At 38.2% G+C, this 27,690-nt stretch overlaps 2 protein-coding genes across 3 annotated transcripts in view; one reads left to right on the top strand and one right to left on the bottom strand.

Annotated features, from left to right (window-relative positions):
- The window catches only part of ERCC2_1 (General transcription and DNA repair factor IIH helicase subunit XPD), a 52,773-nt gene extending 38,278 nt beyond the window's left edge, over nt 1–14,495 (top strand). The window contains exons 18-20 of one of the 2 annotated variants that reach the window (XM_051215292.1): nt 7,172–7,242; nt 12,296–12,439; nt 13,077–14,495. In XM_051215292.1, the coding sequence (XP_051068497.1) occupies nt 7,172–7,242; nt 12,296–12,439; nt 13,077–13,385 (524 nt within the window). In that variant the 3' untranslated portion in view covers nt 13,386–14,495. The remainder of the gene's footprint in view (nt 1–7,171; nt 7,243–12,295; nt 12,440–13,076) is intronic. The other variant, XM_051215293.1, reaches the window with a different exon arrangement.
- A 72-nt stretch (nt 14,496–14,567) lies between these two features.
- On the bottom strand, nt 14,568–26,049 carry SURF4 (Surfeit locus protein 4). Its single transcript, XM_051215291.1, has 5 exons — nt 25,896–26,049; nt 23,569–23,832; nt 21,457–21,693; nt 18,714–19,184; nt 14,568–18,633 (listed from the first exon to the last, which is right to left on the bottom strand). The coding sequence occupies exons 1-4, from the start codon at nt 25,965–25,967 to the stop codon at nt 18,927–18,929; spliced, it is 831 nt and encodes a 276-aa protein (XP_051068496.1). The 5' UTR covers nt 25,968–26,049; the 3' UTR covers nt 14,568–18,633; nt 18,714–18,926.
- Nucleotides 26,050–27,690: the final 1,641 nt, after the last annotated feature.

The raw sequence follows: 27,690 nt of genomic DNA, 5'->3' as shown, positions 1-27,690 counted from the left end.
CATTGCCTAAACAAATGATAGAGAGTTAAGTAGTTAGATTTACCGACCATATCACTTATATTGAGAGTTTCATCATCTCTGGTGGATTGGTGCTTTAAAAATATCTGAGGATTGATTCTAATAGTCGTTCTAACTTTCACCAACTGGGATCAATTGTGGTGTCGGCAACATATCCGACTGTCAATCAAACGGTTAGTACACTATGGGTAGAAGTTCTCTTTGTTCTTTTTTTACGGCTGAAAAATATATGCTTTAAAAGTAGAGAACGTTTCAAAGTTACTTTTTACTTGACGGAAAGAAGCAGGCAACATTAAACCTTGTTAGATACAGGTTTCGTGCTAGTAGGCACTCGTCAGCAAGGTATACCTTGAATCTTGACGTAACTAATGCCCACGTGAGAATTTGATCTTGTGTCAACTGGCTTCACAACCAGAAATGTTGCTACAGCTATTCGGGATGCAACTGACTTCCTGTGGGACTGAGATGTATTTACAATCACTAAGTTCTGATCAATGTTATTTTTGACAAGTCTTTCGTAGTGCTGATCAAATTCTGTCGATCAATTTCCATCGTGTTCGCTAGTCTTACTGATTTTTGACATCGCGTGCACTATAACTAGATATTAGATGGTGATCAGAGGTAGTCGACAGAAGTCCTCAGTCAGTAGAATTCAACTCGCCTTAAGAAGAACTTAACATTGGTCAATACTCAGTGATCAATCAATTGTAAAGCTTATTTTTATTTATTCTTAGATGCCTTCGAAACGTTGTTCGTGTGTTTTCAAATCATTGAGTGATGCACTCCTGATATTAGACACAAAATACCATGCATAATTGGAAAATCAGTTGATGAGACTCTGAATGCTCATTGACTAAGGTGGATGACTAATGTATTACGTGTACCCAACCACTGTTTCCCTCAATGTACAGTGTTAGGTAGTGTGGGAGTAGTTCAATAGAGTACTATTGCTAAATTATTACTATTAACTGTTGAATGGATTCTTGATTGTTTTGAACACCAACTAATGCAAGTTGGTCGATTTCTGGCTATTCATTGAGTTCACTTGGTATTGTTTGGTTTGTATCTTCCCATTGAGGTTTAAGACTGCAACTGATCAGTCTGTTATTGGCATATGTGCATACTGTGCGTATGCCTCGATATTACCTTAATTGAGTTCATTAAACACATAACAACATTTAACATTTTGGTTGTCCAATTGAATAGGGTTTGTATACTCATCTCAAACTGATCGTAGTTGAGGTGCTGTTGAAAACCAAAAAGCACTGTAATCTAGACTGTAACAATGGATAGTCATCAGGCTATAAAACAAGTTGGTTGAAGTTTAAATTGTATCACTTGACGCCGATCCAGTGGTTTTACCGGCTAAGCATCCACCGCGACGATAGAAGGTCCTGAGTTTGATCCCTGATGTGGTCGTGTGCACGCACTACACCCAACTAAGACAGGTCTGTAACTAATAAAACCCACACATTTTAGATATCTAGTTCTCATTCAGTCCGACCTTCTCATAAAGGATTTAAAGCCATGATTCTTTCAACTAGTCAAGTCATCTGAATGAATCCAGTTGAGTCTATGATCAAGAATTTAAAAAGTTGTTCATTCAAATCCGAGCTCCATTCAAATTGTGATCATTATTCCAAATTCACATATCGAACGTTTTCACTAGGAGCTTATCATAGAGTTTTCGTTAAAGACTGTTAATAGATCATAGATGCATAATTTTGCTAATTGATTGAAGTTAAGAATGGTACCAATTAAATGCGTGTTAACTCAGTAGTCTGAAGGTTAAGTTATTGATCTTAAGACTTGAATATCCGAGGTTCGATCCCTGATTGAATCATGTATGCGTACTGTTGAAGAGTTACATACTAGTATGAAACAGTTGTTTTTAATGCTTCATACTTTTCACTAGTTGTTTAACTAAAGTTAATCTATAATATAGAACTATGGAGTTCAACAATCTTCACAACTCTCTCCTTATACTAACTAATTAATATGAAGATTAATTTTTTTTCATTCACACCACCGTCTAAATATATGGATAATCTATTTGATCTGATTAACTAGGTGGAAATCAATGAGATTTTTTGTCCCTTTATTTTATTTAATATGAAACAGTCAATTCATAATTAATAGTTGAATTTATGAGTCGATTAAAGTGAAATCACCATAAAAAACCTGGAAGCACTGAACGACCGTTTCGTCTTAGCATGTAACTCCTCAGCAGTGCACACCCACGATATCGCTTGAGGGATATGAACCTAGGACCTATCGGTCTCACGCACAAACTCTTAACCTCTAGACCACTGAGCTGGTTGGCATCCAACGGTGTTAATTTCTAACTTCAACCAATTAATTTATTTAATTGCAATTATATATTGCCCTGGTAAGGCCGAAGGTGAGGAGAGTCAACTCTTCTTCCAAACGCTCTCACATGGCCACATGTATACTGACACTACCATACAAGTCCTACTCACTGCCTTCTCGTGGCATTAATGTTGTTTACGAAATTGAGAGGACGAAAACCGAATGTCTGACGTTCTAACTGGGTTGGTGGATATGGAGGATCCACTCAGGGCGAGTTGTATAAGCCTCATTCCAAACCAATGATGCACATGAACTCCAGTATCCTGAAGGAACAGACGGTGTATGAACCAATCGCTGGTGACCGGCTACCATGGGACTGCATCTCCGCACGGTGCTCCACTACCTTGTGGATCAGACCTTCAGGTCGAAGGCTCCGGGTGTGGCCCTCTAAGAAAACCACCTGCTTCGATTTGGGCACCCGGGCATTATCACAGCCCTCACACATATCAAATGAGATTTGTGTGGCGCATATGTATTCAGTGTCCCTTTGTACCAATATTTATGTGCTCAAATAATAGTAATAGAATTTTGTAACTAATAATAAGTATGTTTATTTCCATTGGTATAATGAACAACATAATTCTATTCATAATTTGACTGTTCTACTCATATTGTTAATCAATCATGACCATTGACTCTATAAAGTGTCATCGAACACAAATCTTTTTTTCTTAAAAAATGTATTATGTAACTTGAAACAATGGTAAATAACTGGTTTGCATTGATTGGATTGTAGCTTATAATGATCTATGATAAATAAGGAACTCTTTTTTGAGAGTGACAGTGAAAGATGAAATACTTACGCCTGTTACTCTTCGTGGAATAGTAGCATAGACCACCCATCAACACTCTACAACCAACCCTGTCCTGATCAGTCCTTTCAATTTCTTTCCATTTGTTATTCATCCTTTTCATATCTGCTTTCATTTCCCACACGTAGTGTGTTTTTCGGTCTTCCTCTTTTCTGCGTTCCTTCAGGATTTCAAGTTAGGGCTTGCCTCATAATGTAGTTTGTTGATTTCCCCAATGTATTTCCTATCCGTTTCTATCGTCCTTTCCTACTTTCTTCTATAGCTTGAAGCTGGTTTGTTTTCTTTCACAGTAGGCTGTTGCTGATGATATCCGGTCAACAGACATTGAGTATCTAACGTAGGCAATTGTTCAAAAATACTTGTACATTTATGATGATGGTGTAGTAGTTCTTCACGTTCCAGCTCCATACTGTAGAACTGCCTTGTCGTTCGTATTAAAGATTCTAATTTCGACATTGGTTGACAGTTGTTTTGAGTTCCATATGTTATTCAACTGTAGGAATGTTTTCCTTGTTTTGTCAGTCCTCACCTTTAGGTCTGTCTCCGATCCTCCTTGTTTATCGATGATGCTTCCCAGGTACACGAAAGATCCCACCTCTTCCAGAACTTCTCCATCAAGTGTGATTGAGTTGATGTTTTCCGTGTTGTGTTTGATGATCTTGCTTTTTCCTTTGTGTATATTGAGGCCTACCTGATGCAGAGGCTGCTTCTACACTAGTTGTCTTTATTTGCATTTGTTCGTGTATATGGGATAGGAGGGTCACGTCATCTGTGAAGTCCAAGTCGTTTAATTGATTCTGAGCTATCCATTGTATTCCGTGCTCCCACTCAGACGTCGAGGTCTTTATAATTTCAGTCGACCACCACCAGAAGAAAGAGTAAGGGGGAGAGTAGACAGCCTTGTCTGACTCCGGCCGTTACTTGGAATACATCTGTCAGCTGTAGGTGAATGGTAAAAAAAGCTTGCTAAATGAAAAGAATTTACAAAATCTAAACATATTTATTTAACTGAATTTGAAGAATAACAAGGTCCGAATAAACAGGTTACATTTCAAGTATATTTCTAGGCTTACAATTGAAAGATATCTTCTTGAAGAACGGAAAAACGTTCAATGTTTACAGGTATATATTTGATAGTCTTTATTTTCAAGATACAGTCACAGTAAAAAGAATTCACCAAGTAACTGAGATTGCGGTTTAAACTCAAAATACTAACTAAAAGAACTTAATTGATTCATGAAACTATAAATCCATCATTGATTAATTTAGTTAAAACATAGGCTGGTCCAGATAGATAGATAGATATAATATACCCTTGTGGGTCAGGGTAACTTTACATTGGTTTTCAGGAGAACTGGACACCATCCAGACTTTCACGTGACAACCTAAACAGTACAGCTCAATCCAGTTTCGCATGAGAGCCAGACACTGCCCAAGACTTAGCCCGAACAGTACAGCTTAATCCCACTTACAGGAGAGCCAAACACTACCCAGAATTAAAATTTATAACTTCAGCAGTATAGCTCAATCCCGCTTCACAGGAGAACCAGACACCATATAGGCTTTAACGCTACAATCTGAATAGTACAGCTCAATCCTGTGTTGCAACCACATAGGTGCCAAACACCTTGGTGGACCAGTCCAGACAGATAGAATTTAATAAAGGAAAATTTTCACTTATTGAAATCAGGACATTATTTATACTTCATGAAGTTTATAATTGATAGTTTAAACCATATGTTTCCTGTAAAGATGGATAGTGGCTAGTAGTGGAATCCAGGACAACGCGCGTTTCGTCCTATTTGGGATTCGTTAGCTGGATGTACCTGCATCCAATATTTGATATTCTACTCCGGGACTCGAACCTAGTACTGTTCGCTTTAAACGCCATCGCGTTATCCACTTAACTACTGAGTCCCGATAGCCACCTACTTGTGGAATGGTGTGGAATTTAAACATATCCCAATAAGTGACTAATCAATTACAGTCCTAAATAACAATAGGAAGGTACAAGTAAAACAACACCAAATAAATTCATATGTCTCCTGTTTTGGAGTCTCTGTGATCGAAAATGTCTGAGTGAAACAAATACTTTATGTTTGTATGCCTTGATTAGACAACTGTTTCTTGTAGTCTTTCTTATTACACCTCTATACCTAATTAATAAATATGTCATTTTAATCCAAGTACTTCTATTTTTTTTCTTGACTTTGTATACAAGTACATATCCTCATTGTGCTTTTTTTTTGTAATTGTCAGTCTTGTTATGAGTAATGTTATAGGTGTGATTATTCTCTTTTCACACCTTTCTACACATAAAGGTTTACTTCTTCGTATACATATGCCTAATTACTTGTTTATATTCTATTCATTGTTTATTTTGTTCTATAAATTGGATCATACTTAATAAGTTTGGTTCAGAACAGTATCTAGTTAATTTGTATAGTTTGTTTTGTTAACTGAATACTTATTTATTTATTTGAACACATAAATATTGGTACAAGAGGGCACCAAATATATATGCGCCACACCATATTTTGTGTGTGGGCTGTGATACTGCCCGGGTGCCCAAACCGAAGCAGGTGGTTTTCTTGGGGGGCCACACCCCGAGCCTTAGACCTAAAGGTCCGATCCACAAGGTAGTGGAGCATCGTAAGGAGATGCAGTCCCATGGTAGCCGGTGATCAACACTTGGTTCATACGCCATTTGTTCCTGTAGGATCCTGGAGCCCATGTGCACCATTGGTTTGGGATCCGGTTATGGCGCCGGACATTCTCTTTTCGTCCTCTCATTTTCGTAAACAACACCCCCACCACGAGAAGGCGGTGAGTAGGAATTCCCTGGCAGAGGCTGTATACGCGTAGCCTTGTGCGAGTATTTTGAGAGGGAGGGAGGACACTGTATACTACTCATTTAATTAGACTAACTCCAGTTAACTATGATGAAAGTAGTCAATATTCCATTGAGAAATAATATTCATTATTTAAAGCAGTTAGTCCCTTTGATAAATTTTAATAGTGCAATGAAAAGACGATGATTCTCAGAACTAATATGATGATGATATATTAGTGCAATACATTTAGAACAATCTGATCACATATATACTTGTTAAATGTGTGTGTGTGTGGTCACATATACATAGGGAGAAGTAATCGTGATCTCAAAATTAGGGTGTGTGAACATGTAACAAAAGGGTTGTAGAAACAAATAGAATCGAATGACCCAATAAAAGTAGAGGATAAATATTTATCATCCTCTTTTGCCAGACACATAATTGAATTAGGTCATAAAATTGATCTTAACTCAGCTTTTGTGGTGTTATACGAAAGTGTAAAAGAGCGTATACTAAGGTTTATTGTAGCCTTAGCCATATGAAAATCCAAACCCCCTTTGTATATTCAAAAACAGTTTGTTCTCACTTTAAATCTAACCTGATAATATTAGCTTATTATCCAGAAGTGATGAGGTTTCAGAATGTTTTCGCATTATCAATATGGAGTTGTGGAGATTATTAAGTTTTTGATTGAGATCATGAATCGATTGATATTAGATCACCATTGAAAACCTAGAAGCATTGGATGGCCGTTTCGTCCTATTGTGAGACTCCTCAACAATGTGCATCCATGATCTTCCGCTCTGGATTCCAGCCCAAAACTTTCGGTTATGGATTAATTGGAGTTAGACATTAACACCATTGGATGCCGGCTCATTGGTCTAGAGGTTAAGTGTTTTCGCGCAAGATCAAAGGTCCTGGGTTCAATACTAGAGTGTGGGATCATGGATGAACGCCTCTGAGGAGTTCCATACTAGACGAATCGACCGTCCAGTACTTCTAAGTTTTCAATGGTTACCTAGCCTAGATCGACTATTAAAATAACCATAAATGTCCATTCTGATAAGAATGAACAAGTATCTTATTCTTCTAAAGATTAAATTGCATTCATTTCTATTTTTTTTCCCAAAATTGTAGATCATCATCTTGGTCGTTGTGTTATCATGTTCGGTGTACCGTATGTGTATACACAGAGTCGAATATTCAAGGTAAAAATATTGCTATTGTATCTTTAAAAAACCTTAATTCTTTTTCACTAGCACTTAGTTCTTAAACTGGTGTGTGTGCATACTCTGAATACTTTTCTTCAACTAGACACAGAAACTTCGTATGTGTGTTTCATGCAAAAGTTTCTATCAAAGTTATCTCAAAAAAGTCTGTTTTCCAATTTGTTTTTCATTTGGTTTATAGATTATTACTTCAGTCATGAGGAGGTTTGGAATTTATAGGTACACACCATTTATTATTAAATATATATGCTTCAAAGTAACAACTTGACAGTTGTACGTAGGTTGTATTCATCACAGATTGATCTCAGTTGGTATACCATTAAAAAACCAGAGGACATTGTACAGTTGTTTCGTTCTGGTATAAGGCTCATCAGTAGTTGACACCCACGATCTCAACAGAGATCAAACCTAGAACCCATTAGAACCTATGGGTCAGGGTAGTGGATACACGTGACCATGTGAGGTCATTTAAAGAGGGAGAGCTAACTCTCCCCACTCTCGGCCATACCAGGGCATTCTAGGGACTACTACGGAGTTTGAATTCAAAAGCCAACTTATATTGAACCCAAAGCTTTGGGGTATGGTTACCAGATCTTGATCCTTGTATCATTGAGTTTGTATCCAGTAGTTTACATTCCTAACTTCAATCAGGTCGCAATATTTTATAGTTTAAATGTTATTTATTATTTATTTATTTATTTGGACACATGAATATTGGTACAAGAGAGCGCCAATATATATGCGCCACACAAAACAATGAAAATTCGAGAGGAATACAAAGAAAAAAAAAGCTAGGGAGCGCAACAATAACGAAGAGATTGGTGTAAGGTAATGTGCTAGTAATCAGGGAACGCAAAGGTACAATCGGAAGAAACCTTTCAGGTAAGGGAGACACAACCACTTTTTATGAAGAAAGTAAAAGAAGGTTACAGCAGGATCGCCACTGGCTTCTATTCTGAGCCATATCTGATAACGTCTCTAGCCACTATGTAGCACCATCTCTCGGACCCCAACCAGGGAGTCGTGAGGGACCGACACAAGCCAGTCCTTTGAAGCTTTCTTTCATACCACGACACCATGTCATGCACTGACCACCTCTCCGCTTCTTCCAACCAGTCCCAGAGTCGGCAAATAATGCACGACGTGGAATTCTCTGGGACGACATTCGTAGAACATGTCCAAGCCACCGAAGTCGGTGTTTCAAGATGGTGACACCAATTGAATTATCATATCTGTGCCCGAACACACGATGCCGAACCTCTGCATTATTGACATGGTGTTGCCACTGAATGTCAGCAATCCTTCGGAGACAGCGATGATCGAACACAGAGAGTCGTCTAATGTCCTCAACTCGGAGAGGCCAGGTTTCACAAGCATAGAGCAAAACTGCTCTCACCGACGCGTTGTAGATCCGACCTTTTACAGTCAGACTAACATCACGAAGGCACCAAAGGTGGCCCAGATTGGCATAAGCTGCTCTGGCTTTCACTATTCGTGCATTGATCTCATCACTCACACTCCCACCAGCACTTATGCAGCTACCCAGATACACGACCTTCTCGACTACTTCTATCTGCTCACCATCTAGAGTGAGTACAGGGTTAGAATCCTGCCAGTCTTGTAGAAGTACTTTGCACTTAGAAGGTGCAAAGCACATACCATACCTACGGACACTGATTGCCAACTGATTAAGTGCGGATTGCATGCCTTGGGCATTATCGCACAGTAAGACAATATCGTCCGCATACTCAAGGTCGAGAAGTCTTTCTCCAGGCAACAGATCCACACCACCATTACTTACATTCATCAGAGCTGCTTCCAGAATGTCGTCGGTGGCAAAGTTGAAGAGGAATGGTGAGATTGGGCAACCCTGCCTAACCCCACTACTCGAATGGAACAATGGAGAGAGGTGGTTGTATGCCCTCACTCTGCCTGAGGTGTTTTTATATAGGGCTTTTAGGATGTTAATAAACTTCTCAGGCACACCCTTCTTCAATAGACAATCCCAGAGAACAGTCCTGTCCAACGAATCGAAGGCAGCCCTGATGTCAAGAAACACTACGATTGTTGGCCTTTGATAAGTATGGCGGTGTTCTAACATTTGGCGGAGGGTGAAGATATGATCAATGCATCCTCGACCAGAACGAAACCCAGCCTGCTCCTCGCGAGTCAATCTTTCTCGGGTTTTGAACAACCTACGAAGTATGACGGAAGCCAATAGCTTGGACGCAATCGGAAGTAGACTTATCCTCCGATAGTTGTTACAGGAACGACGTGAACCCTTTTTAAAGATAGGAACAACTATCGACTCATTCCATGACGTTGGTACACTCTCTAACACCCAAACCTTTGTAAACAACGTCGTCAATTCCTTAGTCAAAAAGTCACCACCATCTTTAAAAAGAGCCGGAGGTAAGTCATCTGGGCCAGGTGATTTGTAACGCTTCAAGAGTTGGAGTTCCTTGCGGACTTCTGCCTCATTTGGTGGATCAGTCGTCACCGGCCATGGAGGGCAGGACAGTCTGACCGATGTTGCCGGAGCAGCAGGCCAGTTGAACTGCCCTTCGAAAAATTCTGCCCATCGTCCAAGACGTCGATGGATGTTAGTGATTGGCATCCCATCATCCTCGCAGATTGTTTCGCTCACACCAGACTTCTTGCTGCCAGTGGCTCGGATGAGCTGGAAGAGCTTCCGGTAATTACCAGATGCAGCTGCTGCTTCCAGCTCATTAGCACGCTTCGACCACCAGGTTTCTCGGTCCTTACGCAAGCTTTGCCCAATTTCTTTACGTAACATCCTTCGTTTATGGTCAAACTCACAGTCACCCGGAGTAGACCGACGGGCTTCAATGAGTTGTAAGGAACCAGAAGAAACCCAGTGCTTATAAGCGGGACGTTTCGCAAACCCACAACTGACTGTACCCGCCATTTTCATGGCGTCATGCAATTGCAACCAATGCTCATCTATACTTTTCGGTGGAGTGGTAGCTAGCCTAGAGGCTAGCTCGGTTCGATACTTATTTGCAACAGAAGTTGCAACCAGCTTGCTGACATCAATCCGTTGGTGGTGGTCACTTCGTTGTCCACTGAAAAGTAAGGTAAGATTAGCGCAGACCAAGGCATGGTCAGAGTCCAGATAGGTACTCCAAAAGGAGCGGCAGTCTTTTACACAACCACGCCAGCGGTAGCTGATCGCGATGTGATCAATCTGAGTCCAGGCTTGGGATGCAGAGGGAGGACGCCAGGTGGCACATCGGCGATGACTGTGCCGAAAGTTAGTGCTAGCCAGAAACAGGTTGTGGTCTGTGCACAGTTGCAGTAGACGGTCCCCGTTACCTGACCTGCGACCAACGAGTCCCCATCGGCCACCTAAACGACTCTCTTCTGTGCCTAGACGCCCGACCTGAGCATTCAAGTCTCCGGCCAGTACTACAATATCTGTCGAACGCACTTTCTGGAGAAGAACAGATAACTGGTGGTAGAACTCATCCTTGATTGCATCCGGGCTGCAATCTGTCGGGGCATAGGCGGAGATGACGAAAAGACATCGTTTCTCACTCCGATTTCTTCTCACTTTGATGGAACTTTCTAATCTAACAGCACATAACCGACTGTTAATGGGGATCCAATCGACTAGTGCTGCCTCAGCTCTAGCGCTTAGTGCGACATCAACGCCAGCAAGACCAGACGAAGATGCCACAGGGTCCCCGGATAAGCGCACGTAAAACAAGCTTTTTGAAGCGACAGATGGAGATCGAATTTGTAGTACTTCGCCAGAGTCTTGAATACGGGTCTCGGATAGACAACAAACATCAATATTAAGACTTTCCAAAGACATAGCCAGCCCTATCTGTTGTCCAACCTGCATAAGTGTGCGAACGTTGAAGGCAGCCAGTTTGAATGGCGCACGTGGTTTCAGAAAAACTGCTTCAGTACTCATATTCGATGGTAACATACAATTTTCAACCGGACAGTGACTCGAGAACGTTTAGATACAGTCGGATTTCCACCAAAGACGAGCCACTGTATAAGTATAAAGGAGAGTGAATAATGTGGAAAATAATAATAATAATAATAATAATAATAATAATAATAATAATAATAATAATAATAATAATAATGACAATAATAGTAATAATAATAGTATTAATAATGACAATAATAGTAATGATAATTATTTGAATGGACTGATTGTTTTTCGGAGCGAGAAAAGCAGTTGCCATAGACATAGAGTTCATCGTTTGTGTGTGGGCTGTGATACTGCCCGGGTGCCCAAACCGAAGCAGGTGGTTATCTTAGGGGGCCACACCCCGAGCCTTTGACCTAAAGGTCTAACCCACAAGGCAGTGGAGCATCGTAAGGAGATGCAGTCCCATGGTAGCCGGTGACCGAAAATTGGTTCATACGCCATTTGTTCCCGTAGGATACTGGAGCCCATGTGCACCATTGGTTTTGGATCTGGTTATAGCGCCGGACATTCTCTTTTCGTCCTCTCATTTTCGTAACCAACACCCCCACCACGAGAAGGCAGTGAGTAGGAATTCCCTGGTAGAGGCTGTATACGCGCGGCCGTGTGAGAGTATTTCGAGAGGGAGAGCGGACTCACCCCACTCTCGGCCGTACCAGGGCATTCGGGGGCTTATGAGACGAAAAATGATGGTCTAGGTTTAAACCCAATTGTGATTGTGCATGTATGATGATGTGGCCCTAACTTGGAATTCTGAAGGGAAGCGGTAAAGAGGAAGCCTAAAGAACATACTACATCAGGAATTGGAAGCAGACAGGAAAAAGACCAATAACAACTGGAAAGGATTGCCCAGTACAGGGTTGGATGGAGAGTGCTGGTGAGTGACCTGTGCTCCTCCATGAGGTGTAACACGCGTAAGTAAGTATGCTCATGTAGGCTAGAACTAGCAAACTACTCACCTTTATAGATTTTGAATCGTAGATCCTTTTTAAACTTTGCAAATTGTACAATTTTTGATAATCCGCATTATTATTTAACATATTTAGTTTTACTTTTTTTTATTAGGCTCGTTTAGATTTCCTTCGTGAACAATACAATGTTCGACCAAATGAATTTATTACATTCGATGCAATGCGTCATGCTGCACAATGTTTAGGACGAGCTATTCGTGGTAAATCCGATTATGGTATTATGATTTTAGCGGATAAAGTAAGTTGTTTGTAATGGTGGTAGTAGTTTTGTAGTAAATCTATGTTAAAACTTTCTTATATATATCCACCGCCTCTCTTCATCTTGAAGGAGTTCAAACCAGTTGACCGGTTAAAACATGAGATTATTTTAGATACAATTTTTCTATGACGAATAGTGACTAATAGTGGAATTCAGGACAAAGCATGTTTCGTCCTATTTGGGACTCGTCAACTGGACGTACCTGCATTCCAGAGTTGATGTTCACTTCGGGACTCGAACCCAATACCGTACTGGATTCCACTGCTACCCATTATCCAACTTTGCCTATAATGCTTATGACTTAAGGATATATTGAGGCAATCCGCACAGGATGCACATATACCAACATGAGACTGATGAGAAAATACAAGTAAAACAACAAGTGAATTTGAACTTCATCCCATTGCACAAGTAGAGGGGTATCAGAACTCAGTAGCTAAGTGGATAACGTGAACAGTATTGGGTTCGAATCCCAAAGGGAATATCAACTCTAAGATGTAATAGTTGCATTCAGTTGACGAATCTCAAATAGGACGAAACACACTTTCAAGATTCCATTACTATTCACTATTCATCTTTGCTTAGATATTATGATATTTGGTTTTTAAAATTTTAGCGTTATGCTCGCGCAGATAAACGTTTTAAATTACCCGGTTGGATACAATCCCAATTACAAGATGCATTTATTAATTTATCTATAGAAGAATCAATACAAGCATCAAGACGTTTTTTACGTTTAATGGGTCAACCATTTAATAAAGATGATCAATTAGGTTTAGCATTATTAACACGTGAACATATTAATAAATTAATTATACAAAATCAAACTAATTCAGTCATTTCAATGAATAAAATGAATAATATACAAACAATGAATAATTCAAATCAACCAAGAACTGTAACCACAGCGATACCATTGAAATGATACCATACTTGTAATTGTATAGAGTATTTTTCTTTTCTTCTTTTTAAATATATATATATCTATATATTTCTATAACATTGTTCGACTAGCTTTTGCCAACTTGCGTCATTTATGGCGTAGGCGAGATATCTGTCTATCAACCAAAGAACGTGTTTACTGCTCAGTGGTTCGCCCCGTCCTACTTTATGGAAGTGTTACATGACCGGTAAGAGTAGAGGATATTCGTAGGTTACTATTATTTGATCATAGGTGTATGCTGTCTTCGCAACATTGCTCGTATATCCTGGGACCATCGAGTAAGTAACGCAGTTGTTAGGAAACGGGTACTAGGTAAGGATGGCAAATCAATTGATGAAGTATTGAAGCTTCATCAGTTGAGATGGCTGGGAGAGAGTTAGCTCTCACAATTGGTTGATTACTGGGTAGCGATCAATGTGATGCGTGTCTAGTCCTTATTAGTGCAGATCGAATGCTATTGATCATGTTGCAATGTGGCCACCAGTCTAGGTGACTCGACAATGCGTGCACTATATATTGATATTAGATGGTGGTTGGAGGTAGTCGATAGAAAACCCTGGACCCGGGTTTCGTGCTACTTGGCAGTCGTCAGCAAGGTGTACCTGTAGTCTTGAGGGAACTGGTGCTCCCTGGCGGATTCGATCTCGTGTCACCCAGCTTCACAGTCAGAAACGTTACCACTGAGCTATCTGAGCCGCGACCGACCTCCTGTAGGACTGAGTTGTAATCACAATTGATTGATCACTGGGTGGCGATCAATGTCATGCGTGTTTAGTCCTTATTAGTGCAGATCGAATGCTATCGATCATGCTGCGATGTGGCCACAAGTTAGCTCTTCCTCTTCAAATGATCTCATATGGCCCTATACGTATACAACCACTGTCAGGGAAGTCCTACACATTGACTTCTAGAGGTTGGAGTGTTGTTTCCGAAGTTAAGAGAAGGACGAGGAAAATTGAATGTCCGATGCTTTGACCGGGTTGGTGGATATGGAGGATCCATCTAGTGCAGTTGGAAAACCTTGATTCTAAACTGGTAGTGTACATAGTTTTTGGAGAGGCTAATTTCCCCTATATCTGACTCCAATTGCTAGTATCCCGTTAAACTGAGTATTTAATGCAGGCTAAATCTCTTAGTAGAATTATGGATTTACTCGAGATTTATTCAAAATTTAAAACAATTAGTCCCGTTTGATAAATTTCGATCATGCAATGAGAAGACAAAGTTTATCAGAATTATGTGATGATAGATTTGCTCAATACATTTCGAACAATCTGATCACACATTACATACTTGTTAAAAACACTTATATATGAGAATTATAAGGTCAACTAGACAGGTTAAAGGTAAGCCGTGACAAAGACAAAATGATAATAAAGTACATAAAAACAATGTGATAACCATTCTCGGTGATAAATCTGTGCTACTTGGATAGGTTAAGGGTAAGGACAAACTGTTTTTGAACACATAAAGGAGGTTTCAATTTCCGTATAGCCAAGGCTTCAATAAACCTTAGTATACGTCCTTGAAAGCTTTTGTATAACACTACAAATGCTGATTTAATGTCAACCTTATGACCCGTCTCAATCAAATGTTTCACAATGGAGGATGATGTCTGTCTATCCTGTGATCTTATTTAACTATTGATATCCATTTGTTTCTGCAACCATTTTGGTATGTGTTCACCCACCCATAATTGCAAATCACGATTGCTCTTCCCTATGTATGTGTTCCCACACATACACGTAAATTGATAGACGCAATCGCTTTCGTGTTGTTTGGTGAAACATAGACCTTATCTTTTCGATAATGACAAATTGGGCTGCATAAAATGTCCGGTTGATAGCTAATTTATATCTCCGTTTCAACTTGAGACTATTTGTGTCGCCTCTGAATGGTAACGTAATATAAACTCGCTTTTTAGGTGCCAGAAGCTTCATAGGTATTGCAACCCTTCCAGCGATTTATGAACTTCAAAGAATAACCATTATTCATTAACGTATCAGTCAAGAGCTTCATCTCTAATTCATTAGTATCACTAGTACAAATACGATTGATTCTATTGAACAAGCTCTTTATTAAACCGCGTTTGTAATGAATAGGGCAGTGACTATGAAAATTAAGATATTGCCCTGTCCATGTTGGTTTTCTGTATATAGCGCATTGGATGGAACCATCATCTCTCCTACTAATCAGGATGTCTTCTCATTGCATCATCGAAATTTATTCAAAAGCCTGAACACCTGTTATAGAGATAGTTTATTGTTAAAGATTGGTAAAATCCGCAGGCGTACACGAAGAAAGCACACAGTGAAACCAAGTGTGTGTGTGTGTGTTAAGAATCCATACATATTTATGAGTGTTAATCAAGTATGGATAAATTATTGATTGTCTGTGTATTACAACCAATGGGAGGATAGATTGGAAACTGACATGTGCTCAATCAGACTCACACAAAAAATTACATGGTGGATCAAGTGTCTAAATTACAGTGAGCAGATAAATAATACAGTAGTGAAATGGGCTTACTACATGTTCCAGGATTCTGAGGGGACAAATAGCGTATGAATCTATTATTGGTGACCGGCTACCACGGTACTGCATCTCCTAACGTTGCTCCATTGTCTTGTGGATTAGATCCTTAGGTCAGAGGCTCTGGGTGTGGCCCCCTAAGAAAAATACCTGCTTCGGTTTGGTCACCCAGACAATATCGCAGCTTTCACACAAATCGAACGATTTATGTGGTGCATATGTATTTGGTGTCCCTTTGTGCCAGTATTTATGCGTTTAAATAAATGAAGATTGCAACATTTGATTTCTTGTCCAATTCTCATAGTTTAACTGCGTAAATAATACGATTTACTTAGGTCTTACAATTTCCTTATAATGAACATTGGTTGTCGATTTTGCAACACTCCTGAATAGTTAGCTTAATATATTCAGTCAAAGCATGTTTTAAACATTGCTAGTCGACGACTTTTTCAACTAGTAAGCGCTTATGAATATTCCCGAATGAAACTATGCTACCGGGTAACTTTGTATGAGCATGAAGTTGTCTATGCACTCAGTTTATCAGGTTGAGTTATACAATATTGATGACTAATGAACACTATGTGATAGTGACACTGAAGTTTTGCTGTACAATCAAATATTCTAGCATTTAAATCCAATATAGTTAATATGTTATTAGGACTCAGCTTACTAAAATCCGGATTTTATGGTTTCAATGACTGTTGTGATCGATTAACGGTGAAAAACTCGACTTTTGAACACTGGTTACAGATTTCAACTCCATTCCATACATACATTCATCATCAAAGGCGATTGTTACATTTGTCATGTATTCTTAACTAATGCATATCAATAACACCCTATTCCGGCTCACATAGGAATACATTAGAAAATAGCTAAGGACGAAGAGATTAAGAAATATCGATTAGTACAGACTTTTTGGTTCGAATCAATGAAATATTTAGTTCATTCTTGTAGATATTGGGTGACATGATGTAAAATCGATTGCAATAGCATCTTTCTTTCGAACTGTATCCCTTTCATGTTTAAATTTTCAATGAAGTCTTCTCAAGCGATTCTTGTTTTATTAATTTCTTTTCCCGCTACACTGATATGAGTTATGAGAATCACGACAGATATAATGGCATGTGTACATCTACCAATGTGATTAAAATCAACGACAGTGAGACTATAATGTATGGACAAGCCAATTAGAAGCATTTGAGGGTTCCCAGCGCCAATTTCAGTACCTTATGTTAACGTACGACCGGTTCACAGGGGATTTTATGGAAAATGTGATAATTAGGCGCCTATAACAAATAAAACGGCGAGACTGTAATTTATGGACAAACTAACCACGTGTTAGATAACAGATCTCGGATTTTGGCGCGAAAGTCAATCATCCATTTGACTAAATAAAGTTTTGGTATTATAGCTGATGTTACTTTGTGATGAAAACCATAATGACAATTATTGCGAACTGGATAATAAAAGCACCAGTAACATTGGCTGCAGCCAGGTACTACAATATATACGGATGATTGGAGAGTGTACAGACTCCTACATAGGCTTGGTTATGTGCATCATATCGCTATTCTTAAGCACCATTTTGTGGATCCAACAACTGAAGTGCGCACAAACAATAATGAAGCTATGTGGTCGAGGCTGAATGAGTTTTTGAGACTTTATCATGGCTCCATGAGGCCAACTATTCTGCAGCCATATGGATGATTTCCTCTACTGCATGCATTACGATTTTAGAACCTGTGGATCTCTTTCTAACCTTGACAAGTTTTTGAACCACATATAAGAAGTTTGTCCACTTTATTTCCTTGGTTTCGTATAATATATATTTCAACTCTATACTGACTGTTTGCTGAATGGCTAATTTTTCTCAAAGTCACTTAAGATTCCTTCAAATTTCACCTTAACGATAATTCCATAGACTGATGTCATATCTTAAGCTTTTCCCACCTTTTTTTCTTCTTCTAACAAAGTTCTACTCCAATCAACATGATACATTAAAAGGTAAACGATAGTTTAGTAATTGAATTACTATTACTACAAATCCCTATTGCTTAATTTAAATGAGTCAATGAATCTTTTTCTCAGAAACAAACAAACAAAACAAAACACCGTGAAATGATTTTCTCACTTTTATATGAATTGAGTTCAAAAATTTGGTACAATGAAGGGAAAAAGGGAAAACCGAGAAAAAAACAACAAGATAAACTGTAAAATAAACAACTAATCGAGAGGGGGGGGAGGGCGCACAAATGTCACAATAAATGACAACATATATGTATATATATATATACCATGTATATTATTCGAAAATAATTAAAATGAAAACAAAAGTAAGAGAAAGAGAGAGGGATATAAGAAGGATTTCTATTTTCCAAAAAAAAAAAAGAAATTACAAATAAATAAAAGAGAATAAAATAAACATGTAATGAAGGTAATTGATTGTTCACATGCATGCACGCACACCCACACACATACACATGATTACACATAGAGACTGTACACACACACACACACACACACACAGGAGGGGTGAGGGAAGATTGTGCAATGTATAAAAAGAAAAGTTAATTGACACAAACAAGAAAAGAGATAACCTTGAATATAAACAATGAATGAACAAAAGACAATAAGAAATAGTAAATAAGAGAGTTACAAAATAATTACATTCTATCATTATTCCATTTGTTGACCAGTATATATATATATATATATATATATATATATATATATATATATATATATATATATATATATATATATATATATATATATATATATATATATATATGACCCATAAATGAAATGGACAGTTTACAAGATGAAAGAGAAAAGAACTAATCAAACAAGTACATTATTATTGTTATTATCAGGTAGTAATCATGATATACATCATTTCATGTATACATGAACTACTACGACTATTACTATTCCACAACGATCAGAACAAACATAGAATGTAATGTTCATATATATTATCAATTGTTATTACCATTTCTTTTTATAATCATCTACACTAACACCACCTGGTCCATATGCAACAACTAAACCTAAACCACCAATAACTGACCATGTTTGAAAGAAATCATATTTTAAAAAATCCCACATTAAACTATCATTACTAACAGCCCAAAATCGATTATAATAAAAATTCATACCAGTTAACCAAATAACTAATACTGTTGCACAAAGTTTTGTTTTATAACCAATTGCCACCAATAGAATTAAGATTAAATTACTAATGGACTACAAATAAAATAGGAAAAAAAAAGATAATTAAATTATAACTGTTTTACAGACTTCAACATATAAGAAATAATTTTAATAGTTAAGATCATGAGTCAACTGAAGCTAGATCATCATGGAAAACCTCGGAACACTGGATGACTGTTTCGTCCTATTGTGGGACTACTCCACAGCAGTGCGTATCCACGATCCCGCCTCGCGAGATTCGAATACAGAACATATCGTTCTCCCCGACCGTTGCTGCTACTTTGACGTGGTGGTCGGGCTTGCCTATCGTGATGAAGCAACCGAGCTATACTGGCTGGAACAACCGTTCCTCAACTTCCTACCATGTCAGACAGGTCGGTTGAAGAGCGGTAAGACTAAAAGCAACAAACCCAAGGTCCGAAGGCGAAGTCGTACTGCTGACTGTACGGAGGTGTGACAGCAGTAAGGTGTTTCCTTCAGACAACCAGCATGAAAGCGATGCTGCCTTCCCACAAGAAGGAGTGGGGTTATAAAAGGTCGACCCTAAAAATGCACACCTCGCCTTATCTCACGGATATCTGTCTCCGGCGGTAAGATCTCAACAAGTACGGAGCTAACACAAAAATTACCCATAAAAAGGTCGTGTGTGACCGACCTCAGGCAGTTGTCCCTTGGGCACTGCTTTCATGCTCTCAGGTCTCCAAGACCACCTCTAACCCAATTTCCTTTTCAGGTACCTCCAGAAGAACCCTTCCACAGTGTGGGCAACCGGGAAGTGGTAACCGCCGCCCTCATACCTTCAACAGCACTCAAGACCACTGTGTTCATATCGGTCTCGTGCGTGAACGCCTAACCTTTAAACCACTAAGTCGGCATCCAACGGTGTTAATGTCTAACTTCAACTAATCCATGAAATTGTGCAGCCGTTCACCATTGTCATCAGTGAGTTACTATCTCACAATAGACCCCGTTGAACTCTACTGGTCACGGCTTTTCACTAGAACTTCAGGATATATTTCTTGAAGCCAGTCACTAGTGAGCATAAGATGATTATAATCAGAGAGAGGGGTTTTGTGGATATTCTAGTAATTTTAATAATTGAATTCATGAGTCAATTAAAGCTAAACCACCATAGGATACCTGGTAACACTGGATGGCCGTTTCGTCCTACTGTGGGACTGCTTAGCAGTACGCATCCACGACACCACCTGGCGATTCGAACCCAAGACCTATCAGGAGTCCCACATTAGGACGAAACGGCCGTCCAGTGCTTCCACGTTTTCCATAGTGGTTTAGCTTTAATGGAATCATGAATTCAACTATTAAAATTACTAGAATATCCACAAAACCCCTCTCTCTGATTATAATTGAAAATAATCTTTACCTATATTTCACATGAAATTTACAAGTTAAGAACGAATCAGTTGTAAATGACTCTGATATGGAACAATATATCTAAATCAAAATAAATAAACCTCACTACTTATCGCTGTTATCGACTAACATAGGTATGAAGTCTTGTGAAGTACCGTATATGGAATATGACTGTAATAAACGTGACATATTCTTCTACTTCTTCAAAATTTTACATTTCAATCTAGTGTACATTAAGAAAGCAATCATTTACGATAGCGTAGCCATATACTTGAAAAATGATAATAATCTTAGTAAGAGTAAGGAAATGTAATTATCGTATACTGTAGAACAGGTAACTGGAACAGTTGATGTGAAGTATTCTAGGTTCTATCATCGAAAATCGAATGTGTAAATTATCTTGCTGTAATTACGTTGTCATTCGCATATGTGCATACTGCGCGTATTGCCTCAATATTGCCTTAATTCACAAGCATTCTAAACAAAGATGGATAGTAGCTAGCAGTTGAATCCAGGACGTGCGTTTCGTCCTATTTGAGACTCGTCAGCTAAATGTACCTGCTAAGTGGATAACGCGATGGTGTTTGAAACGAATGGTACTGAGTTCGAGTCCCAGAGTGAACATCAACTCTGAGATGTAGCTAAATCCATCTGACGAGTCCCGAATAGGACGAAACGCGTATCCTGGATTACACTGCTAACTACTATCCATCTTTGCTTAGAATAATCATTAACGTTGTATATTTTTTTAGGTTTAACTGAGTAATCAACTACAAATTCCGTATATGCCGCCCTTCGACCGACACATGTTATGTAAGGTTTTATGATACTAAGCATTTGACCAAATTGAATTAAATGGAACGCAAACTAAATCTATGAATGAAATGTTTTAACAGGTAAAATACTAATGGTTAAAGTGAACAATACTTACTTGTATAACATAGAATATACTACTACCTAAATGAATTAATGTGACAAACATTAGAATAATAAGTATTCTACCACCAAGTAGAATATATTGTCGATGTGTATTTTCACCAGATGATGGTAGACCAGCTAATAGACTACGTGTTTCTTGTTGTACTTCAGCTAATAATAATAATAAACTACCAATAAGTGATAGATTACGCATAAAGAATACTTTTGTCCAAATATTATAACCAATAGTCTACAATAAATAAATATAGATAAGAAGACAATATTACATGTATAATTGAATAGTGAAAGTTTTAACATTGAGTTTTTTTTTAAAAAAAAAACAAATCAGTTGTTTTTTAATTCACTTGTTTTACTTGTATCTTCCCATTGTTATAAAGCTTATGACTTAAGGATATATTGAGGCAATACGCACAGGATACACGTATACCGACATGAGAATGATCAATTACAGTCCTAAATAACAATGGGAAGATACAAGCAAAACAACACCAAATGAATTTAAATTCATCCCATTGCACAAGCAAGTGGCTATCAGGACTCAGTAGCTAAGCGGATCACGAGATGGCGTTTGAAGCGAACGATACTGGATTCGATTCCCAAAATGAACATCAACTCTGAGATGCAAGTAAATCCAGCTGACGAGTCCCAAATAGAATGAAACATGCGTCATGGATTCCACTGCTAGCCACTATTCATCTTTGCTTACAAATCAGTTTTGTTAGGAGTCTTGTAAAATCAGATTGATATCAAAAAGTTTGTGATGTTTGAAAACTATGAAATTGATTAAACTGTTAAAACTGATTATGAATGAAGGAAATAGTAACAATCTATCTAACTGTTATCATACTCTCTTAAAGAATTTCATATATGACACTAATTGATAAGTGGTGCTCAAATACCCTGGTACGTCCGAGAGTAAAAAAAGTCAGATCTCCCTCTCTAAATGCGCTCACATGGCCACGCGTATACAGCCACTGTCACACAGGTCCTACTCACTGCATTCTAGTGACATTACTATTGTTTACGAAATTGAGAGGATGAAAAGAGAATGTTCGGTGCTTTAACCGGGTTGGTGGATATAAAGGATCCATATAGGGCAGTTGAAAAACCCTGATTCTAAACCAATGGTGTACATGGGCTCCAGGATCCTAAGGGAACAAATGATGGATGAACCTATTGTTGGTCACCCACTACCATGCGACTGAATCTCCTGACGTTGCTCCACTGCCTTGCAAATCAGACCTTTAGGTCAAAAGCTCGTGATATGGCCTCCTGAGAAAACCACCTGCCTCGGTTTGGGCACCCTGGCAGTATTCCAGCCCTCACATAAACCGAATGATTTATGTGGCGCATATGTATTTGGTGCTTACTTGTACCAATGTTCACGTGTTTAAATAAATTGTAAGATGACAACGACTACTATTCTCAGAAGGAAGAGCGACGATTTCTCCTTTGGATATGTCGATATCTGCCAGAAATAACAGGTTTGAAACTTTAATAAGTTTTTAACGTTACGACATTTATCAAAAAGAATGGCAGCGAGTACTAATTCTTTGACTAGTTAACTTCAATGGTTGTACATAGAAAATAAGACAATATGTTGTACATATTTTCCCTGTAAAATGACCAGTCAGAACAACCTCAAATATATTCGAATAAATTGACCCTATATCCTCAATAAATTGCTAGATTAAAACGTTGTTGACTAAACTAGTTATAATGCCTGAATATACAAAACTTTAATAAATTGAATGAAAACACTGTAAGACATGATGGTAAGCTCATTAAAAGAGACAATAAATCTAGGACCAAAGAAAAACTAGTAGTGAATGTGGGAGTTAACTTTATGCCTTTAAAACGCAAAATGATTGATAGTGAACAAATGACAATTGTCAGAAATGCATAACAAAGTAACGAGTTCCTAATATTTCAATACGACAACGAAACCTAGCAAAACTATCACATCTCGAGTATTGGGTAGCTTACTAACTCTATGGAAGGAATTAAACTAAAAAAAGGATATTAATATACACGCCAATGAACTCGAAATGCGACTCCGAATTTATTCTGTATACACAATAAACATGACAGTGTGAACACTAACTTGTAATAATACAGTTGACATAAGAATTCCAACGCCAATTTTCACTCGATAACGACCCAAGACAAAAGCACTTCCAATAAACTGTAAGCAGATGTTCAATAAAATGAAAAAGGCTGCAAATATGACATGGGTTCCCCAAACAGATTGGATATAATCCACTTGGTCAGACCATTGAGTTAAAAGTCGAAAACCATCTTCAATAAATGTAGATACGAGACAGAATCTAGCTATATGAGGTAAATAACGTCGACTTTTTCGTACAAGCTGTAAAAATCACAGGACAAAGACAGAGAAGTAAACAAACCATGAAATGAATAATAAAACATTTAAGCACAGAAATAGTAAATGCTACAGTGTTATCAATCTTAAGAATCTTTTGTTTGCAGGTAAATATTACTGAATTATCATAGGGAAGTATGATGGTTTTAATGACAACGACGTTTAATGAATTAGCTAGTACTCCAGAAAAGTAGAAATATGATGAAATGGATCTTCTTTATGAATAAATGAAGACTATATGGTAATGGAAGAGCACAGACGACTTAGTGTAGGATTGGCAATAGGCAATAGCGACCCATTAGTCTTACAAGTCAGTACGAAACCTCAACTCAAAATCAGACCTACGATCATACTACGTACAAAATTATATTAGGTCTAACTCTTGAGATTAATCCATATGCCACAAAGGAAATGGCTCAACTAAATAATATCTTCGACCCGTTATGGTTTCTTAAACTCACTTCAGAAAGCAATTACTATATATATATATATATATATATATATATATATATATATATATATATCAGGCTATCAGACACCTGTTTTGTTACGGCTTACGTCCAAGCATATAGTTTCAGTTTGGACTTATGATCTGACACATGTTAATGAGGTGAGAGGAATACTGATGCTGAGGTAGCAGTTATAAAGATCAAACAAGAAACAAATGGTTCAAGATGGGACGAAAACGTACGTATGAAGAAATATAGGGCCCTAAGATTTAGATGGAAATGAATAGTGAGTTGGCCTATGAGACCGTAATCGATTCCGGACCATGTCGGTCAACGTGTAGTCAAAAGCGGTTATCGCATAGACCCTGACATGATAATCTGAACCTACCAATACGGCTCAGACCGACAGTCAATGACTTGATGGACTATAATTGCATGTACTTAAGACCGCCCTTAGCTCTGCAATTTACGCTTGCACCAGCAAGCACTGTATATCAAAGTAGGTTTGCTGGAATACGTAGAATCCCAGCAGCCCCGATCGATGAAGACGTACAACATCAACTGACTTTCCATACTTACCTAGTACCCTATGGCTTACCTCAGAACCGTTCGCTAGGTTGTTCCATCAAAAGTAAGAAATGCTTCAAGAACATCACTGACTGAAAATTTGCAGATTACGTATGTTTTCTCTTTTCATAGACCATAGGGTAGTGAAAAATGGATAGCTACATAGTATACTTGTCTTTCAATGTGCAGACGGACATCTTTTCTATAACAGAGATTATGGAAGTCAGAAAAATTGACAGGACGTTTGGTGTCTGTGAAGAAGACTCGTTAGATACCATCCTACCTAGGCTGATAGGACTTCCAAGATAAGTGGATTCGAGAACACGCTCAGCTATTTTGTTTCCTAAGATCAATTTTGGTGATGGTGGAAACCAGTCACGAAGCCACTAGAGGAGAGAAACTGGACTGTTACTCGTGTTCAGAAAACTTTAATGTCAGCACTTTTACCAAAAAAGGTCTACTTTCACTCTAGTGGCTAATATTGAAATGAAACTAAATGGAATGTCTACGAAGTGAGCTGGATTGCTAGATTGACAAAGGAATAATATCGCTTTTACAGATTGACGTAAAGCCTTGCATTTTGGCTTAGACTACACTGTCGTCTTATAAGTGATCAACTGCAGAAAAATTCAGCCCTTTGACTAAAAACCGAGTCAAATATGAAATTATTGAAAATTGAGGATTTAGATTTGTAAATATAGTAATGAGACGACCGTACGGGTTTAAAAAATGGTCATGAGCAGCTTCACGATGAACTTTATTTTGAGGTCCACTACGAACATGATTTAGAAGCTTATTATAGCTGACTTCAACTTTATTTTCAATTATTTTACTTCTAAGTAGGAGTATAGAAATGCTATTCAATAATTTGAAGACAACTCCTAACAACAGTAAAAACCCTGTTATGTGTTGGAAATAATTCGTATTTATATAGCCTGAGAGTAAAATGAGGATTTAATGGTGTGCCGTAGCAACCCTTATCTGTAAAAAAAATACGACAGTGTGGTAGCGAAGAAAGTCAAAAAGCATTACCCAATCTGCATGATCCTCCAGTCTATCCAGCAGTTCTCTGTTGGTAGAGCCACGCTGCATTATGTCTACCATTATTAAGTGATCAGGCGACAGCTACGCAACGTAGAACGTAGAACAGTTGTGTTGAAAGCTCTCCTTAACGTGATAGTATAAAATACCTTAGATAAACAAATGGACACATTTCATTGACAAATAAAACGACTTGATGTTACATTTTCAGTGAAAAGCAAATAATGTAATTAAGTCAAGTTATCTTCTGGGATGGTGAACTTATCAGTGAGTGTTTTTTATAAAACATCTAAGTCGTTAAATTAGTGTATGCGAGGTTAAATGTGTAACAGTAAATAAATTTCCGGAATAAATACTTCTATAGATCTCCTACTGTTATGGTGATTTCATCAGTTTTACTAGACAAAATAGCTCAAAGGCGAACGGTCAAGCATCTGCACTAAATCATTACAGGGTACGTCGTCAGTTTGGATAGCATACACCTAAACTCGCCGACCATTTCTAAAATATATCATCTAATTTTTCACCCTGGAATGTTGAGTAAACTTACTCAAGGGTTCTGGTTCGAAAGAAAGTTCTGAACTACAGCGTTTCAAAAACTGTATATTCGTGACATCTGTATAGATGTATTTAACCGTAACTGTTCTTACCATAAATTGTCCTGTTAGTTGATGTTCCATACTGTCAATAAATGCACAGACATATTGATAACTTCGCAAACATATTGATATCAATATCTCTGTGCCAATGGGCTCATTCCCACGCACTATTAAACGGACTGTCTCTTAATATTGCCTCTAGTTTTGATTTACTGCCGTTAGTTCTCCGTCTGGAAATATTCCATGCTCAATATCTGGTGAGTAACAGGATCATACTCAAGAAACTTTGGTAAAATGGGTTATCCTGTGTCTATAAGAAGGATGCTTATATACCTAACTTTAAGATGTATTTCAACTAAAATCCATCACAATACAGCCCTAGCTTGTTTGTCTTTCGCATAGTGTAAGAGTAATGCAGCTCGTATCCTGATCATACAAGTTTTTACGAACTAAACGAACTGCAGGCATAAGATTGCACGTAAACTCTTATGATCTGGTACTGTCTTCGTCTTACTATCTGCGTACACATTCACACCAAGTTAGCTATGGAGTCGTAGTGACATTGGTCCTAACCACACAATCCTCAATGCTGAATATGAGACGACTCGGAAAATGCATATTCAACAATCAATACGTAAGGAAATCCAACAATGGTGAACGCGGGCATTTTCATTCAGTCGGATGGCGTGGCTCAGAGCTTCAGACATGGTCATTCTGTATAAATTATCTTTACTCACATCAAGTATATTATTCTTTCTTTAGCCCAAACGCGTTCTTAAAAAGCGCTAGACGCTATATCGCCGATAGCTACGAAATGACGAGTCAGTGTAGACAATGATATTAATTCCATAGTAGATCTCACAGATTAGGTAGTCACATCATGACAAATCTACAATTTAAGGATTAGGTCTATCATTACAGCAGTACTAATGACGAACCTACGCCGTATTTCTAAAGGGTTTCACTCATGCCTCATTCTGTCCTCGAACAATCGCATACCTATTTCTAGACCAGCATAGTTTGTTTATCTCAGATCGATAGAGTGATTATTAATGTGATTCCATATTTCGGAAGCATGACGCCGTATTACCAGGCCCTACTTCAACTCATGCTTCGTGTGTGTTGGGAAGTATCTTCACTGTCGTCCCCACTAGTTGATATTGATATGTTGCCTTGTATGATGGAGT

The sequence above is a fragment of the Schistosoma haematobium genome, chromosome 2 (assembly GCF_000699445.3).
Source record: "Schistosoma haematobium chromosome 2, whole genome shotgun sequence".
NCBI lineage: Eukaryota > Metazoa > Platyhelminthes > Trematoda > Strigeidida > Schistosomatidae > Schistosoma > Schistosoma haematobium.
This window is presented reverse-complemented; position numbering and strand designations above follow the sequence as displayed.